This window comes from Cervus canadensis, chromosome 1, assembly GCF_019320065.1.
Source record: "Cervus canadensis isolate Bull #8, Minnesota chromosome 1, ASM1932006v1, whole genome shotgun sequence".
In the NCBI taxonomy this organism is placed as follows: Eukaryota; Metazoa; Chordata; class Mammalia; order Artiodactyla; family Cervidae; genus Cervus; species Cervus canadensis.
The window spans coordinates 66,163,484-66,181,358 of NC_057386.1; the positions used below are offsets into that span (position 1 = coordinate 66,163,484).

The 17,875-nt window shown below is 34.9% G+C and overlaps 1 protein-coding gene across 4 annotated transcripts in view; it reads left to right on the plus strand.

Annotated features, from left to right (window-relative positions):
- LRBA (LPS responsive beige-like anchor protein) overlaps nt 1-17,875 on the plus strand; it is a 725,807-nt gene that overhangs the window by 168,286 nt on the left and 539,646 nt on the right. For all 4 annotated transcript variants that reach the window (XM_043484720.1, XM_043484733.1, XM_043484732.1 and 1 more), the window contains exons 28-31: nt 118-225; nt 3,307-3,463; nt 7,410-7,857; nt 16,289-16,419. In XM_043484720.1, the coding sequence (XP_043340655.1) occupies nt 118-225; nt 3,307-3,463; nt 7,410-7,857; nt 16,289-16,419 (844 nt within the window). The remainder of the gene's footprint in view (nt 1-117; nt 226-3,306; nt 3,464-7,409; nt 7,858-16,288; nt 16,420-17,875) is intronic.

A 17,875-nucleotide genomic window follows, 5' to 3' on the forward strand; every position in this document is an offset into this window, starting at 1 on the left:
AAAAAAGAAGAGAGGAGAAGGAAAACAAGCTGGGAAAAGATGTTGTCGCCCATGGAATAGTGTGTTATTTTTAAAAATATCTGTGTAATGTATGTTTATATGTTTTGTCTTAAATAGAGTCCAGTGGACCTTGTAACTGGTGGTATATCTCCAGTGAGAGATTTTGACAGACTCTTACAAGACATGGATATTAATCGACTTCGGGCAGTTGTCTTCAGAGACATAGTAAGTTTTTCTTTCACATATTCTCTTAGCTGATACGTATTTCTTCCTAGGCCCAAAGTATTGAGAGTGAACACTTTTTGTGGTATAAAATCGTCAAGTAGAAATAAGAAGACTTAGATATCAGTTGTCTTGACAGTGATTTTAGAATCTTCGAATATTAGCAATATTATTTACATACATGGAGCTGATATTTCAGAGTATTGCTACTGATAACAACAACACATTATTAGATAGTAAGCATTGTAAGCGCTTTATGTATTCTCATTAATTCCAGCAGCTTCCTGAGTTGTGCACTTTGTAATTCCAGTTTTATAAATGAGGAATTTGAAGCACAGAGAGCTCATGCAGCTTGTTAAGCTGGTGGAGCTGGTAAATGATAGAATTCAAACCCATCAGTCAAACACCAGAACCTGTGCTTTGATACATGATGCAAAAGTACATGACTAAATGTTGTTTATGGTGTTTTAAGTATTTGAAAGGTGAAAGATAGGTTTGTTTTAGGTAATTTTGATACATAATATGGCAGAATTTCATATAGAAATTGTAACATATAAAAAAGCATAAACATGAAAATTAAAATCATTTGTGATCCTATTCACTTGGATTTGGAGTATTATCATTAATATTTATTGAACTCTTACTGTGTGTTGAGTATAGGCTGCTCTATACTACATATATAAGTTTTTAAAAAATAAACTTTATAACTTTAGTTTTAATTTTCTCTTCTTTAGTGTTTTAGTCCACTCTTGATTCTTCATGAAGTATGCAATTTGTTAATAGTAGTTGTTATTAGCTATAGCTAATAGTCTTAAACACTTAATGCATATTAAGCATAGGACTGGATGATTGATAATGTATTATCTCATTTAATTCACAGAATACTCCTATGAGAAAGATAGCAGTATTAGCTTAAATATCTACTTAAAACCGCAAGTAGTGATAGGTAAAAGAGGATTAAGGGCCTAAGGAATCTGATTCTTGAAATTTTCATATTAACCATACTTCAAGTTTTCATCTTAACTAACATCTGTATGTACTAAATTATGCTCTCTCTCTGGATCTCAGTTTTTTGCTTTTTGGTAACTGCATGATTCCTTTTATTAACAAAGCATCACCTTTGTGTTTTTCGAAACCCACTGCCTGTGGTCTACCGTGGAACCAAATATTGCTGCTTCCTTCCTCCCCATGCTCTTTGAGCAGTTGTTGAGTCTATTGCCCTATAATTTTGTATTTCCTAAAATAAATTTTAAAAATCTACAATAAGTGATGTAAGTCTTGGCTTTAAAATTTTTCTAATGACTATCCTATAGCATTTAAAATGAAATCAATACACCTTACCCTGGCTCTTATTATATCACAATGTTTGAACAGAGAATTAGAGTGTCTCCTATGTCTACCATGTCATGTCTGAAAGTAACAAATAACTTTAATTTTTTTGGTAATTAGAAAAGTGATGTAGTCACCTTATAGGAATTTTAGAAAAGAAAAAACACCTTATTTCACAGGCTACATCCAGAGCCTATTCTAGCATAAGCAAACTTTGAAGAAAAAGGAAATTACCTAAGACTGGGGATATAAATAAATCATTACCTAGAGGTTAAGAGCTAAGGTTTTTAATCACTCTAATCTTGAGTTCAGATTTGCTTTTGCATTTACTGTGTGCCCTTAGGTAAATTACTTAACTTCTGTAGGCCTCATCTTATGTATATGGGTTAATGACTGTAGCATTACAGTCTGACTCACAGTAAGTATTTAATAAATGACAGCTACAGTTGAAAACAAATTTGTTTCAGGAGTTAGGTCTTAAACGTAAGGACCTATGCAATATTTCTTATTTGGGCATAAATCAGGCTTACACTGTATACTTCATACTGCAGTAACTAAACATTGAACAGGCTAATGGGGTAAATAAAGATTTAGATAGTATAAATAATTTATAAAACATTAAGAAGACCAAGCAGCTTATTTGCCTACATTTTCAATGTTGATACCATGGGTAGCAGTTATTGTAATAGACGGTAGGATTATGTGGCAGAAGAACATAGGAGTTTCTGGAGAAAAGGGTAGGTTAATTTAAGAAAGGAAAAATGAACATATATCTTTTCCATCAAGACTAACAAGGTGTTACACATGAACCTAAAAACTACCAAAGATTCTTGTCAGATTATAAATATGTCTAATAATCCTGTTAAGTGGATATGTTCAGTACACTCTGAAATTTAATTTTTCTCTGAAATTGTGTGCAAAACTTCTGATAATCATTAATTGTTAACTTTAAAGTCTTATTGGTACCAGTCGTTTCCATTTACTTATCTCCTAAGCAACCATGTTCTTTGTTTTGTTTATCCTAAATTTATCTGCTACTTGAGTTTTAGAATTTGATGGATAAATTTTGAGTTTTTTCTTTAGGTTCAAATGTATTTTGAAAAGTTATCAAAATTAGTGATGTGTGCAATGTTCCTTTGAAAATGGGGAATTTTATTAGGTGAAGTGGTCATTGATACGTATAGGTGATCTCTAGAGCTGAAATGAAGCCTGAACCTCTTTAGAGATCAGCCTGGTTTGTGCTTTTCTTTCTCCAGACACTATATTAAGTCCCGGACACTTGGTTGTCTATATTACTTTAAAATACTCTTGAAAATTTCTTTAACATCTAGTTCTGTCTCTGATCACTTTTAATAATCTCAAATGTTTGTCTTTTAAGAAAACTGTTATTCTGATTTTTATAAAACAATTTAATTCTCATGGTTGAAAGTAAAAATAATGCTTCATATATAATTATAGTTGCTATTTGATTACTCTTATAAAATATATTAGGATGTATCTCTTCAGATTGAGTTACTTAATTGTAAAAACAATGAGCCAGCGTCTCTCTCCTGTTTAACAAGCATAAAACCTAACATATACAGGCATTTTTCCAAGAATTTTTGTTTAATCTTTGCTCAGGTGAATTCATTACTATTTTCTGTGTATATTGAAATATTCGTGAATATGTTTTGTATTTGAATGGTGTCTTGTAAAATAAGATTCAAATGTCTTACTTAGTAGTGGCATGATTAACTCCTTGTATTTCCTCCCCAGGAGGATAGCAAACAAGCACAATTTTTAGCCTTGGCAGTTGTATACTTTATCTCTGTTCTTATGGTCTCGAAGTACAGAGACATTTTGGAACCCCAGAATGAAAGGCATAGCCAGTCTAGAGAAACTGGTAGTGAATGTGGAAATTTGTCACTCCCTGGTAAGTTTCTGTATTTTATTATCTGGCATCCAAAATTCAAGTAAAACATTACCTACTTACAGCTGTTAAAAATATTCATCCTGGAATTTAAATCCATTTATGTGTACCTTAATGAGAGCATGCAGTTATTTTTATTAATAATGAAGTATTTTAAGGACCCTGTAGTTAATTTCAACTGAGATGTGATTTCTGCTTTAAGTGAGCCATCTAATTAAAAAATAAGTGAGAAAATGTTATGTTTTACAAATAAAGTATTAAACAGTTTTAACTCAGCATTTGTTGTTAAGAATAACTTATATTCTCTTATGAGACATATTTGTTAACAAATAAGTGTAATAATTGGAGTTATATATAAAATTAGCTGCCAGTTATAGATAAGCAGCTGGTGTAGGTATAGAAGTCACTCCTACCCGACAGAGGAGATTTATCTATTCCATCAATATTCATTTGGTACCTCTTAGCTACTTGTTCGTTACTAATGAGCAGAAGCAAAAAATCTGCCCTCATGGAGCCTGTATTCCAGGAGAGGAAGTAGAAAATGAGTATATATAATAAACAAATTGTATAGTATTTTAGAAGATGTTAAGTCTTAAGACAATAAAAGTTGGATGGGGAAGTATATCAGGAATAACCAGGAGAAAGGGAGTGTGAATTTTCACTCTAAGGAGAATGGGAAATTATCGGAGGGCTTTGAGTACAGGAGTTAGAATTGATGTATGTTATTAAAGAGTAGAACTTGGAATTCTGTCCAGATTACATCCTGTAGGGCAAGAAAAAGCAGTGGTTTAGTTATGGACCACTGTGTTACAGATTACCTCAAAGCGAAAACTCCCAACTGTTTTAGTCTTGTTATCATGATTCCATGAATTTGATTCAGATAAGGCACAGTGGTAATAATTCTTGCTCCAAATGATGTCTCTGGGGTTGGAAAGTCTGAGATAACTTTTCTACTCATTTATCTAGTGCCTCAGCTAGAATAGCTCTTAAGAGCTAGGGCTGACGGACTGAAATGACTAGACTGGGGTTTTGTGTGGGGGACCTTGCCACTTGTGTTTTCAGCTGAATTCCTTTGTTTTACTCCATTAGTCTGGAGGTCCTTTATCTCCTATGTGGAGGTCTCTCTACATGATCTTACCAGCAAGGTAGCCAGATTGCTTTCAGAGATTTCAGGGATTCTGAGAATGCCCAAACTGTTAGATTTTAAAAATTGGGTACTGAGCTGGCCCATTGTCACTTCTGCCACATGGGTGTAAGTAAGTCAGGCTCTGTGGAAAATTCTTCAAGAGATGGGAATACCAGACCACCTGACCTGACTCCTGAGAGATCTGTATGCAGGTCAAGAAGCAACAGTTAGAACTGGACATGGAACAACAGACTGGTTCCAAATAGGGAAAGGAGTACGTAAAGGCTGTATATTGTCACCCTGCTTATTAAACTTATATGCAGAGTATATCATGAGAAACGCTGGGCTGGATGAAGCACAAGCTGGAATCCAGATTGCTGGGAGAAATATCAATAACCTCAGATATGCAGATGACACCACTCTTATGGCAGAAAGCGAAGAAGAACTGAAGAGCCTCTTGATGAAAATGAAAGAGGAGAGTGAAAAAGTTGGCTTAAAACTCAACATGCAAAAAACTAAGATCACGGCATCTGGTTCTATCACTTCATGGCAAATAGGTGGGGAAACAATGGAAACAGTGGCTGACTTTATGTTTTTGGGGTTCCAAAATTACTGCAGATGGTGACTGCAGCCATGAAATTAAAAGACACTTACTCCTTGGAAAAGTTATGACCAACCTAGACAGTTTATTATAAAGACATTACTTGGCAACAAAGGTCCATCTAGTCAAGGCTGTGGTTTTTCCAGTAGTCACGTATGGATGTGAGAATTGGACTATAAAGAAAGCTGAGTGCCGAAAAATTGATGCTTTTGAACTGTGGTATTGGAGAAGACTCTTGAGAGTCCCTTGAACTGCAAGGAGATCCAACCAGTCCATCCTAAAGGAAATCAGTCCTGAATATTCATATATATTCAGATTTTGGAATATTCATTGGAAGGACTGATGCTGAAACTGAAACTCCAGTTTGGCCTCCTGAAGCAAAGAACTGACTCATTGGAGAAGACCCTGATGCTGGGAAAGATTGAAGGCTGGAGGAGAAGGGGACGACAGAGGATGAGATGGTTGGATGGCCAACTCGATGGACATGAGTTTGATTAAACTTAGGGAGTTGGTGATGGACAGGGCGGCCTGGCGTGCTGCAGTCCGTGGGGTCACGAAGAGTTGCACATGACTGAGCAACTGAACTGAGCTGAAGTCAGGCCCAGCCCTTACTCAGCAACTGCTCAAGGGGGTGAATACCAGGAGGCATGATCTATGGATCCGTTAATTTAACAGTCTAACATAACCAGCTAGGAGTATATTGCAATAATCTAGGCAAGAGGTGATTTGGGTATTGACCTGAGTGGTAACTGTAGGGCTAGTGAGAAGCAGTCAGATTTTGGATATATTCTGATGGTGAGAAAGCAGTATTTAAAAATATTAGGCGTGCATATGTGAAAGATGGAAGGTAGTCAAGAATAATTATAAAGTGCAGTTGGGTAGACTGAAGGTGAAACATACTCAGGCAAGGATAAGAAATTTAATTTTCGATATGTTGTGTTTGTGATGTCTTTTAGACATAAAGAAGAAAATGTAGAGTAGGCAGTTACATACAACAATCTAAATTTGATTGATTGATTGAAATAGTGGTATTTAATACTTGGAGAGTGAATGAGACCATTAAGGATATAAATGTTGACAGAAAAAGTAAAAGGCTTAAGAACTAAGTACTAAATTCCTCCACCTTAAGAAATAAGGGAGAAAGAGAAGTGAAGGAAGTAAAGAAGGAATCTTACATGAAAAGCTGAAAGAATGTTACCAGCCTGGAAGGAATAATCAGTTGCTGCTGTTATGTCAAGAGCTGTTAGGTCGAGAATTGATCATTGGATTTAGCAAGATGGAGCATTTTTGTTGGGATGGAATCAATACCTGATTGGAGGGAATAAAAATCAAATAGAAAAGGTGATGTTCCTTGTGGAACTATATTTTAAAGATCATTGATTGAATCATTCATCCATATGGGATTGGTAACATGTTTTCTAGTAGAAACTGTGTTTGAGGTAGAGGTCTTGGGAATATTATCCGGGAATTCTTCCCATTATCTTGGGAAGAAATGCCGGTGTATAAGGCACAGAAGCCCATTCAGCAGACTGTAAGCAGTTTTGTGTTGTATATGTATTATGGCATGAGTAGCAGGAAATAAAGTTGGAGATGAATAGTCGTCTGAAAAATACTCACTGGTGGACCTACTACTTGCTGGACATTGTTATAGGCCCAGGTGTTGTCACTGGTGCTGGGGATGAAGTGTTAATGAAGACGCATTCTCTACCCTGATGAAGTTTACGTCCTAGCAGACTTATATTATTGAAGAACCTTGAGTATGCCCGAAGGATTTTGGACTTTTTCTTACAGACCAGTGGCTTTCAACCTTGTGTTGCTACCCATTGGTGTGTCATGTTCAGTTTGGGGTTTTCTCAGATAATTTGTTAACCTGATTTGTTATTATTATTTTATTAAACTATTTCGTTATATGTATATTTACGCAGTACATTTTTTTTTTCATTTATTTTTATTAGTTGGAGGCTAATTACTTTACAGAAAGATAAAGAACGTTACAGCATAGTAACACATATATATGGAATTTAGAAAGATGGTAATGATAACCCTATATGCAAAACAGAAAAAGAGACACAGAGGTACAGAACATTTTATAGATTAATTTGTTTTAGCGTTTTAGAACATGCCGTATGTTTCATAATCTAGAACAGTTAGGAGTGAATGTACCTTTTTAAAATTATTTGTACATTTTTTTAATTTTTACTTTTCTTCTTTTCCTGGGTAAGATGTAGAAAACTCACCGGCAGCATTGAGCCCATTAACTACAGCATCTGTCGAAGAATCTGAAGGCACCTCCTCTGCTCCAAGGAGGGACTCAGGCCTCGGGGAAGAAACAGCTCCTGGGCTGGGCAGCCGTGCGGACGAGGCTGCTCCCCGAGCCCCTCCGAGTGTCCGTGCCGGCCCCGATGGCGTCACCGAGGCGCTCTGCACTCTTTCTTCAGAAGTCAGTCAATCTCAGGAAACCAGAAGCGACGGAGGAAATGAATTGGATAGCAAGGCTGCACCGTCAGTTCCAGTTTCAAAAAATGTCAACGTGAAGGACATTCTCCGAAGCTTAGTAAACATACCAGCAGATGGAGTCACCGCGGACCCTGCGCTTCTGCCGCCAGCCTGCCTTGGGGCTCTCGGTGATCTCTCTGCTGAGCAACCTGTGCAGTTCAGGTCTTTTGACAGGTACTATAAATAGTCTTTTGTTTTCGCATCTTATAAATATATTCATTATAAGGGAGTTTAAAGATTAAGGAGGAATTTAAACTTTGCTAAATTTTGTAGCTTCAGCATTGAAAAGGGATGTTTTAATATAGTTTTTAAAAATTATGATATTTTGTTGACTGGTTTGTATATCATTTCAAGTTTTTTATTAATTAATTTATTTTAATTGGAAGCTAATTACTTTAAAATATTGTGGTGGGTTTTGCCATACAGTGACATGAATCCGCCACAGGTGTACATGTGTTCCCCATCCTGAAACCCCCTCCCCATCCCATCCCTCAGGGTCATCCCAGTGCACCACCCGGAGCACCCCGTCTCCTGCATCGAACCTGGACTGGTGGTCTGTTTCACATATGATAATATACATGTTTCAATGCTATTATCAACATAATCATCAAGATTGTTTAAGAATAATGTTAATATTACATTAGCAAGTTGTATATTAAATGATGTTTTTCTTTGTTGCAACTTAGAAATCACTTATTCTTCTAGATGGTTATCTTTCACTCCCCTGCTGTCAGTATGTGCCAGCCTTTGTGGAAAAAGTGGGAATCTGTGAATTCTGGCAGACTTAGGAATTCATCTAAGTGTTCAGTCTTGACAGCTTGAGAGAGCTAACTGTAGATGCCTGACTTTGTTGGTTCTGTTGACCTATGAAACCTTCGGCTAATTTGCTTGAGATTTTTCCTTATGTTAAATGTATAGAAAATTTTCTGAAATTCTGTCTGTAAGACATATATATGAGTTATTGAATTCTTTTTCAAAAGTCAACATTTTAATAGAAAACAATCTCTACCTTATAGAAAAGTTGCCAATTAAAAGAAATTTTACTTTTCCTGAATCTGTTGAGGGGAAATTGAGACAATACTCCATCCTTTTTGAATAGTTTATTGTGTTTTTTCTGCATATCCACAGAAAATTCATCACAATAAGGAAATTAAGATTGATATCATACTCCCTTCAAATCTTCAAACACATTTCAAGTTTCGTTGATTTTCTCAGTAATGCTCTTTTTAGTAGGATCGAATTCAGAATTGTGTATTGTATTTTGTTGTGTCTCTTTATTCTCCTTCGATTGAGAAGAATAGTTCCTTAGTCTTTGCTTAAATTTAATAGCCTCGACCCTTTAGAAGATGAGGGTCCAGCTGTTTTGTAGAATGTCCCTCAGTTTAGTTTGTCTAATGTTTCCTCTAGATTTGATTCAATTTAAAGCGTCTTTGGGAGTAGTATCACAGAAGTGGCACCGTTTCTTCCTGTTGTGTTCTAACAAGTGGCACACAGTTTTATCTTGTTATTGATGATATTCATTCAGATCACTTATTAAAGTGGTATTTTCTGGGTTTCTCCACTGTTAAGGTACTCCTTGGGAAGGGGTACTGTAAAACTGTTATCATCCTCATCAAATGAATTCAATACATTCAATATATGGCCTTATGGTTTCCTGTCTTATAGAATGAATTATACTGTTAAATTTGTTGTTTATCTTGATACTCAAATTGTCTCTTGTTTGGCCAGTGGGATTTCCTTCCAGTTGGCTTCTGTTTTCTTTTGACATATTTTCATCATAATTTCCTTCTGTCTGCTTGTTTATTTTGTTGTGCCTTCTCTGTATTTCATCTCATCTCTTGATTTTCTGCTTCAGACTTGCTGGCACATTAGATATCCAAGCTGGTTAAAATTATTTATATAATTCAGGTGCTCTGAGCACAGGGAATGTATAATTTTATGGGAGAATCTTTTTGCTATCATCCTCTGTCATCTTGTTCCTTCTCCCTCTGTCTAAAGTTTAGATCAGTGTCCTAGAATGATAAGACTGATAGAGTAAATTCCAGGTAAATAGCATATTGGTATATGTATGATGTGTTATAGATAGTGGTTGCTAGAGTCAGATTTTTTTCCCCTTTTATTCCTTTCTTATTTTCTTTTTTAATTAGGCTTATAGGAGTTATATATTGATTCTGGAAATCAGACACAGCTGTGTGTGAGTTCTGGCTCAATTACTTATTAGTGGATTTGGACAAATTACGTCATTCTCCTGAATCTCAGTTTCCTGTATGACTGTGTGATACTATATGGCTGTTAAAGCGAAGAAAAAGCAGAATGATATGTATTGGTGTGAAATGATATTGAATATATATTAATGTGTAGCACTTAGCATGAAGCAATCTAGAAGTTTAGAAGATGATGCCTCGTCTTAATGAGGGTGTATTGTGGAGGGCATCATGGAACAGTTTATTTGAGGGAACATTGGCAGTTAATTAAAATTCAAAATATGTAAACTTAATTATTATCTCTAGAAGTTTATACAGATGTATGCAAGTACAAAATGTTTTCTTCCTGTAAGAGGAATTTCATAATTAAGCTAATACCTGTTGAGCTTTTACACTGTGAAAGTGTTTTTTAAAGTGCATTGTTTTAGATAGGCAGATAGGTGGGTAGATAGATACTGTTTTTGTTCTTATTTTACAGATGAAGAAACTGAGGCATAGGGAATGTGAAAAAACAGCTTAAGCTCTTGTGCTAATAAGTGGTGGAGCTGAGATTTGAGCCACAGCTGGTGGAGTCTATACCCTGTCATTTGGCAGTGCTATGCAAACGTAGTTGCAAATGAAGAACTGATTACACGTGTTGTTTCCTATGCAACACATGTATGTTTGTTTCCTATGTATGCATGTATGTTTCCTATGCAAGTATGGTGAATACTCTGCAGCCACTGATGAGAGAAAAGCACAACACTATGTATTGATGTAAAATGATGTTGAAGATATATTATTAAATGAAAAAGCAGAGTACAGTTGAGTTTGGGATTTAATGGTCTTAAAAAATATATATATGTTTCCGTATGTCTCAAAAGGTATATGACAACTGCAATGACTATATTTTGAGGTGTAAGTGATTAGGTTTTTTAAAAAATTGACAGTATTTATAGACTTATTTAAATTTGGATTAATCTTAGATTAAATAATGAGAAAACTTAAGGGTAGGTTTTTACATTTAATGTACATTACTAATATGATCAAAGTTTCTTTAAAAATTCCCCAATTTTCGTGTGTTTTGGCATTTATTTCTTTTAAAATAGTGTAAAAATTTTCTGTGCCTTCATGATACCTTCAGTGAGTAGGTTATGAACTTATTTAGGAAACTGCAAAGGGAATACATTTTTAGGGATTTATTAAAATAGCAAATAAAGGGGAATTTGGCAATACTATTTTTCAGGAGGCTGTTTGGAGCTTACATGTCTGGTATGCATTTAACATATTGTCTGATGGCAAGCAAACTGCTCTGTTTTCCCCCCTCTCTTTTTCATAGCAACAGACACCTTTTGAAAAACTTTTCGTGCAGCTTTAGACCAAAGGAGTATCTTTGAGAATTTCAAAGCATCCCTCTGATCGTGTATTTATCTCTGGAATGCTATGTCAGAAATCACAACTCTCCTCATATCTTAAGCATTATCAACTTCCAAGCAATAGCTGGAAAGTTTAGAGTAACAGCTCCATGAGTGGAACCTTGCTGACGGGCTGCCAGGTTGTGGGCCTTTGTGGATGGCAAGGTGTTGTGTTCATTCCCAGGCCAAAATTCCTGCTCTTATCTCATCAGAGATCCTCTCTGGTGATTAGTGGATGCCAGGGATTTATCTTGATACAGTTCAAGGGCTTTGTCTGGCTTTTCAGCTAGATCCTTAGGGACTAAAGTACTTGGCTTAAAATGCTTTTCTCATTTAGTGAACTATTTGCATGTTAAAGAAAATGGTGTTTCTGTGAAAGTTTATGATATTTCAAACTGACACAATTCTGAAATGGAACTTCTGAACCTTAGTGATCTGGAAGAAAATGTTGCTCTCTCTTTGTTGTTACTCAATAAAAAGAAATCTTCAAAAAAAGTCTCCCTAGTTCAGGTAAAAAAAAGAAAAGTCAGCAGTGTTTGTACTTTCTATCTGTGGAGGCTTAGGAAAGTTACTTCATTCTCTCATTTGTAAAATGGGGCTAATAATATGAAGTGCTTACCTCACGGGTTGTTAGTATAAATAATTCCCTCATGGTGGTGGTAGTTTGTTGTAAATGTAAGTAACATAATTCATATATGTCCTTAGCATAATGCTTTACAGATACTAATTATTAAAGTTGGTGAGTGTAAAGAAAAAAAGCTATAATATGTGGAATTTTATACTTTAATATTTCATTGTAAGTTGAAAGTTAGGAAAACAGCTTGCATAATTAAAAGACTTATCTGTCTTCTGATTTTTTTTATGCCAAAAGTTTGAAGTGCTTTTTCTTAAAATTGATGGCAGATATCAAAAATTCAGTCAAGGATTTCAATTTCTTTTAAGTACAACCTTAAGCTGTAGCATGAAATTGATGCCATTTTATTAAAATTTTAAGACAGGCTTTACTAATCCATTTGCTCAGAGGTAAAGAATCTGCTTGTCAAGCAGGAGATACAGGTTCGATCTGTGGGTTGGGAAGATCCCTTAGAGAAGGACATAGCAACCCACTCCAGTATTCTTGCCTGGGAAATCACATGGACAGAGGACCCTGGCGGGCTGCAGTCCATGGGGTCATAAAAGAGTTGGACACAACTTAGCAACTAAACACCAACATTACTAACAGTTTAGATTTACACTTTTATACATGATAAGTGTGGTAGCTTAAATATACCCTTGTGTTGAAGATTTTAGTCTTTTACAAAGAAAATTTATAGTTTATAATAATAAAAACAGTAAAGGGAGTGAAAATATCATGAAATTTGCCTCCTACTTAATGTCCTTCTAAGTAAATCTTTTTGACTGAATTTTCTTTGTTTTTATGTGGCCCAAAGCTAAAGCATTATTATATTACTTTCTCAGAGGTGATTTGAAACCATCATTGAATATGGAAATTGATTAGTTCTATTTTTCTATTATGTACTAAAGAATGTGCTGAAGAATGCAGTTTTTCTGTTTCTGAGCAGATACATTTTTGTATTTTAGTAGGAGTACATATGTATTAATAACTTTATATCTTGGAAATCTTTATTCCTATTGCTTATAGGTTATGATATAGAATTATGTTTAAATGTTAATATAATTGTGGTGATGGTTGCACAATTTTTGAAAGTTCTAAAAACCATTTAATTTTATACTGTATATGAATAAGTTATATGGAAAGTGAATTCTATCTCAATAAAACTTAAAGGTCACTATGAGAAACTGGTTCAAATTAGAGGCCCTTGTTTAGATAAATCTAGAATTGTGGGGCAGTTCTGTCATCTACCTTGACAAATTACTTTTCCTTTCTGAACTTTTTCAGTTTTTTAAATGAAAGTAATAAGTATGTTAGGTTTATTTTGTGAATTGAGTAGTAATTCTTGACATATTATCAGTGCTTAATCTTAGCATTCATTAATCATTTATTAAGTTTATATGATAGGATCATGTATGTATTTATTAAGTTTATATAACTGGATCATGCGATAACACAAAGAATAGTGAACATTGACTTGACTGTCTGGGGACACTTAACCGTTGAGCAGTTTTGAAAGGTGCGAAGGAAGACTGCTGGCAAATAGACTAAGCGGAAGGGATATTGGTCAAGAAATAGCGTGTACAGAGGACTGGAGTTGTGAAGTAATGCACGTGCTTAGTTCAAGAGCCATAAGAGCAATTGCAGAAGTCTGTAAGCAATGAATGCTAGTTAGATGTAAATTCAAATAGGAAGTCACACTTCAGGTGTGTCTGGAATGAGAATGTGTGAAAGATATTGGACAATAAATATTTACTGAACTAAGTGATAGCTCTTATTCATGATTGAACACATTATTAATGGCACTTGTTTGAAGGAACAGAAATGAAGTCAGGTTCTTTTGTTATCTTTTATTAACTGTGCCATCTTGGACGAATAGAGATTGTGTGTATTACGGTACATCTGTGGTAAATTTTTTGTTACTATCTTTTCATCATTTTGTTAAACATACAGAGAAGGTCAAAGTATTGAACAGTGAACATCTAGTGACCCGTCACTGAGATTCTGCAATTAGCCTTTATTTGTTTACTTCATTGTACAGTTCTCCACATAAGCATCTCTCTATCCATCAGACTTACATTTTATGCATTTCACAATAAGTTGCCGGCATAAGATCACTTCAGTCTTAAACGGTTAAGGCACATAGATCTCTAACCAGAGACCAGTACGGTTTTTTAAGGTAAAGTGCACATACTGTGATAGGCACAATTCTTTTAAGAGTACCGTTTTATGAGTTTTGACAAATTAAACACCTGTGTAACCTAAATTTTCAGTCAAGTTACCCTCAGTCTTGAAAGTTCCTTAATGCTCCTTCCTAGCTAGTGCCTGTCACACCCTCCACAGGCAATTATTGTTCTATATTTTTTTAAACAATAAATTAATTTTGCCTTTTATAGAACTTCATGTAAAAGGAAATACAAAATATGTGTTCCTCTGTATAAGGCTTCCTTCACTCAACATAATGCTTTTGGGATTCATACATGTTATGTTAATCAATCAGTAATTTATTTCTTTTTATTACTATTATTCCATTCTATATGTATGCCACCAAATTTTAATTCATTTTTCTGCTTAAAGATTCTGGGCTATTTCCGGTTTTTGGTTGTTATCAATAAAGCATTTCTTAATGTTATTGTATCTATTCTTTGTGGACTTAATTATCGTGAGGAAATTTCTAAGAGTAGAATTGCTGGTACAATAGGGTAGGCTTATGGCTTAGATTTCAAATATAGAAAAAACGGTTTCTCTTTTTCTAAATACTAAATTCTGTTGCTCCTATCAGCACTTGGCTCTTGTATGAGTAAACTAGATCTTGCTTGTTGTTTCTTTTGTAAACAAATATCAGAGTAAATCCTCCATGTTCGCCCCTCTCCCGTCAGAATGGCTTGCTAGCAAATAAATAGCTACAGATTTTCTTAAACAATGGGCTTGTAAAGTTTTGCCTGTAGCAGGTAATGCACAAAGTACATTTTGTATTGTTTTGTGAATGCACTACCAGCACACGTGTACACACACACACACACACACGCACGCACGCACGCACGCACGCACACACACAGGCAGAGAGGGGGTCGTCCACTCCCCCTAAAGTCAGTAATCTTCCTGTGACATAAGCTACCATGATTTAAGCACAGCGTTTTGGATTGAGGGCTCAGGTGGCTGTTGCTTCTATTTTTTAGTGTATAGTTAACATTGGCAGTCACCCTTATAATGATGTGACACCAGCTACCCCCAAGAACACTGAGCACACCGTGCCTAGCACGGGAGAACTTGATTTAATTGGCGACAGTGTTTGCTGTCACGTGATAGGCACTGAAGTAAAACAGAACCTATTTCACTTTGTGTTATCTCTTTCTGATGTAGCAGCAGAAACAAAATGTATTTTTAAAGTATTGGAATTATATAATTTTCACTTCTGAATGCATTTATTGGGATCAAGTATCTAAGTAACTTTATTTCGAAACTGAATAAAGCTGTTAAGGGAATACTTGAAGCTTGCAGTTACAATATTGTCAACAAAAGATGTGATTAAATAAATTGAATGTTGAAGACTTTAGGCTTATGGTTAACACCAGGTAATTAAAAGTAAGCACTGCTGTGGGAGTGCATTATATATCAGCTGTCCTCTTTACCTCATTAACTGGGTTTTTGCATGTTTATGGAGCTAACTTCAATTAAAAGTGCCTTTTACGTTATGCCTAATAAGGTCTTTTAGTTACTATTTTGGCATAAAGTATTACCCTCTAATTGAAATTGGTATATCATAAATACCTGTGTTTAAATAATACAGAAATGAACAAATTTGATTAGTTGATATTTTTACGTCTAGCTTTTATGCATATGCATTGTTTTTTCTATGTAATATTATTATAAGATAGTCTTTGAGGGTTGAAAAGTAAAAATTTGATTGTATACATGTTTAAAAATTGTTAATATCTGCATTTTCTTACTTTAAGATTTCTAAGGTTTTATCATTTCAACTTACTGGTGCTTTAAAATTCTTGTAGAAATCTGTTGAGTTTTCTGCTTCACTTCTGAGGTGAAGAAAAAGTTACTTCACATGAATGCCATATTTCTTTTTTGTATATACCTCTGGTTATATTTTAAGTTGGATAATTAAAGATGATTCTAAATTTAAAGAATATAGTAAATATAAGTTTAAATGTTAACATGTATTATTATATTTTCATAAAACATTATCTTGATTCTAAAAAGTAAAGAATAATCTAATGTGAATACCATTGAAGTGATTTCTTATTGAGAATATTTTCTAAATTGTACATCAAAATAGAGATATAAGGTAGAAAGAAGGTGGTTTCCTATTTTCTGTTTTGAAATGTATGTAATTGTTCAGTCTTCTGTATTTTGAAATCTATTTGTTTTCTTTATTACAGAAGTGTCATCGTTGCAACAAAAAAATCAGCAGTCTTACCTTCCACACTTACAGGTATACCTACCAATGCTGTTAGTGTGGTTTCTTCAGTAGATTCAGCTCAAGCCTCAGATGTGGGGGGAGAATCACCTGGTGAGTTTGTTACCAGTGACTACAGCATGAATCTTAATCCCATTTTAGCAAAGTTTAGGATTGTTGATTAAGTAAAAAGTTTTGTAAGGCATGTTTTAAATGATTATACTTTTGTAGTATGATGTTGATTATTGAATGATTTTCTGAATAAATTTGAGTAATATGAAATAAATTAAATCAAGAATTTCAGTGCTTTTCCCACTTAAACATAGTAGTGTGTGATGAATTGGATGCCGCTGATTAGGTGGATGAATGAATGACAGATTTATTAAAATACTTTTTTCCTCTCCCTGCTCTTGCGATGTGTATAGGTAGTGGTTAGTATGAGAGAGTTTTGGTGAAATTTGGTCTTTGAGTCTGTTTATCAGTTGCCAGATGTTCATGTGGTATCCAGTACTTTGCTGTCTCTTGCATAGTGTCTGAATCAGATACTCGGGAAGGGAATGCTGCCCTCGAGTCTGTCATCATTCAGGCGTAGGTCTTGGTAGTTCAGTAACTCTTACTGAAGTTTGATTTTTGTCCCATCTCTCTTTCTATATTCTTTCCAAAGTCTGGGGTGCAAGATCTTAAATCCTAGCTGTTGATTAGAAACTTGGTGATCATACTAGGTGAACTTTGAAGGCTATGTGATATTAAAAAGACCAAGTTATTGAGTAGGAAATGGCAGCCCACTCCAGTATTGTTGCCTGGAAAAGTCTATGGACAGAGGAGCCTGGCAGGCTACAGTCCATGGGTAGCAAGGAGTCCACACAGCTGAGCACAAACAAGGGCCCACCTTAATCCAGGCTGATCTCATCTCAAAATCCACAATCACACATACAAAGATCGTTTTTCCAAATGAGGTCCTCTTTGGTTCTGGGGGTTACAACTTGGGCATACCTTTTGGGCTGCTATTAAACCTGCTGCAGTCTGTAAGAAAAAAAAGACCAAGTTAAAACAAGGGGGATATTATTTTATATAAGTAGTATTTTTCTGTGTTGTGCTATTGCCTTAAAAAAAACCCAGAACTCAAAAATTAGAAAAAAATTAATCCCCCAAAGGATTTATTCTTTCTTATTACTCTAGGATGAGATTAATGAAAAATAGAAGGAATTTTGAAAGAATGAGTAGGTGGGCTGTATTAAAATCAGAAATAATGTTTTCCCCTCATCTTTTGGGGCATTTCAGTCCTTCTATCCACTGTTCTACTTTTATTTGGTAAACATGTATATCTCAAGAGAGTTTTGCTTCAAACTTGATATTTCTACTAGCCAACTGTCAGGGACGTTTTATTTTTCCTTTCTGTGTACTACATAGCTTGTGTTCTAGAAACAAAGACTAAAATTGTTTGTTTATTGTCCCTGTTTTTCCCCCCCTTTCACTGTAGTTATTTTACTTGTGTCAACAGAAACATTTTTTCAAAATTTTAAATGTGATTAATTCTTTACAACTTTCTTAGTGTTGAGTGATAGTAGAA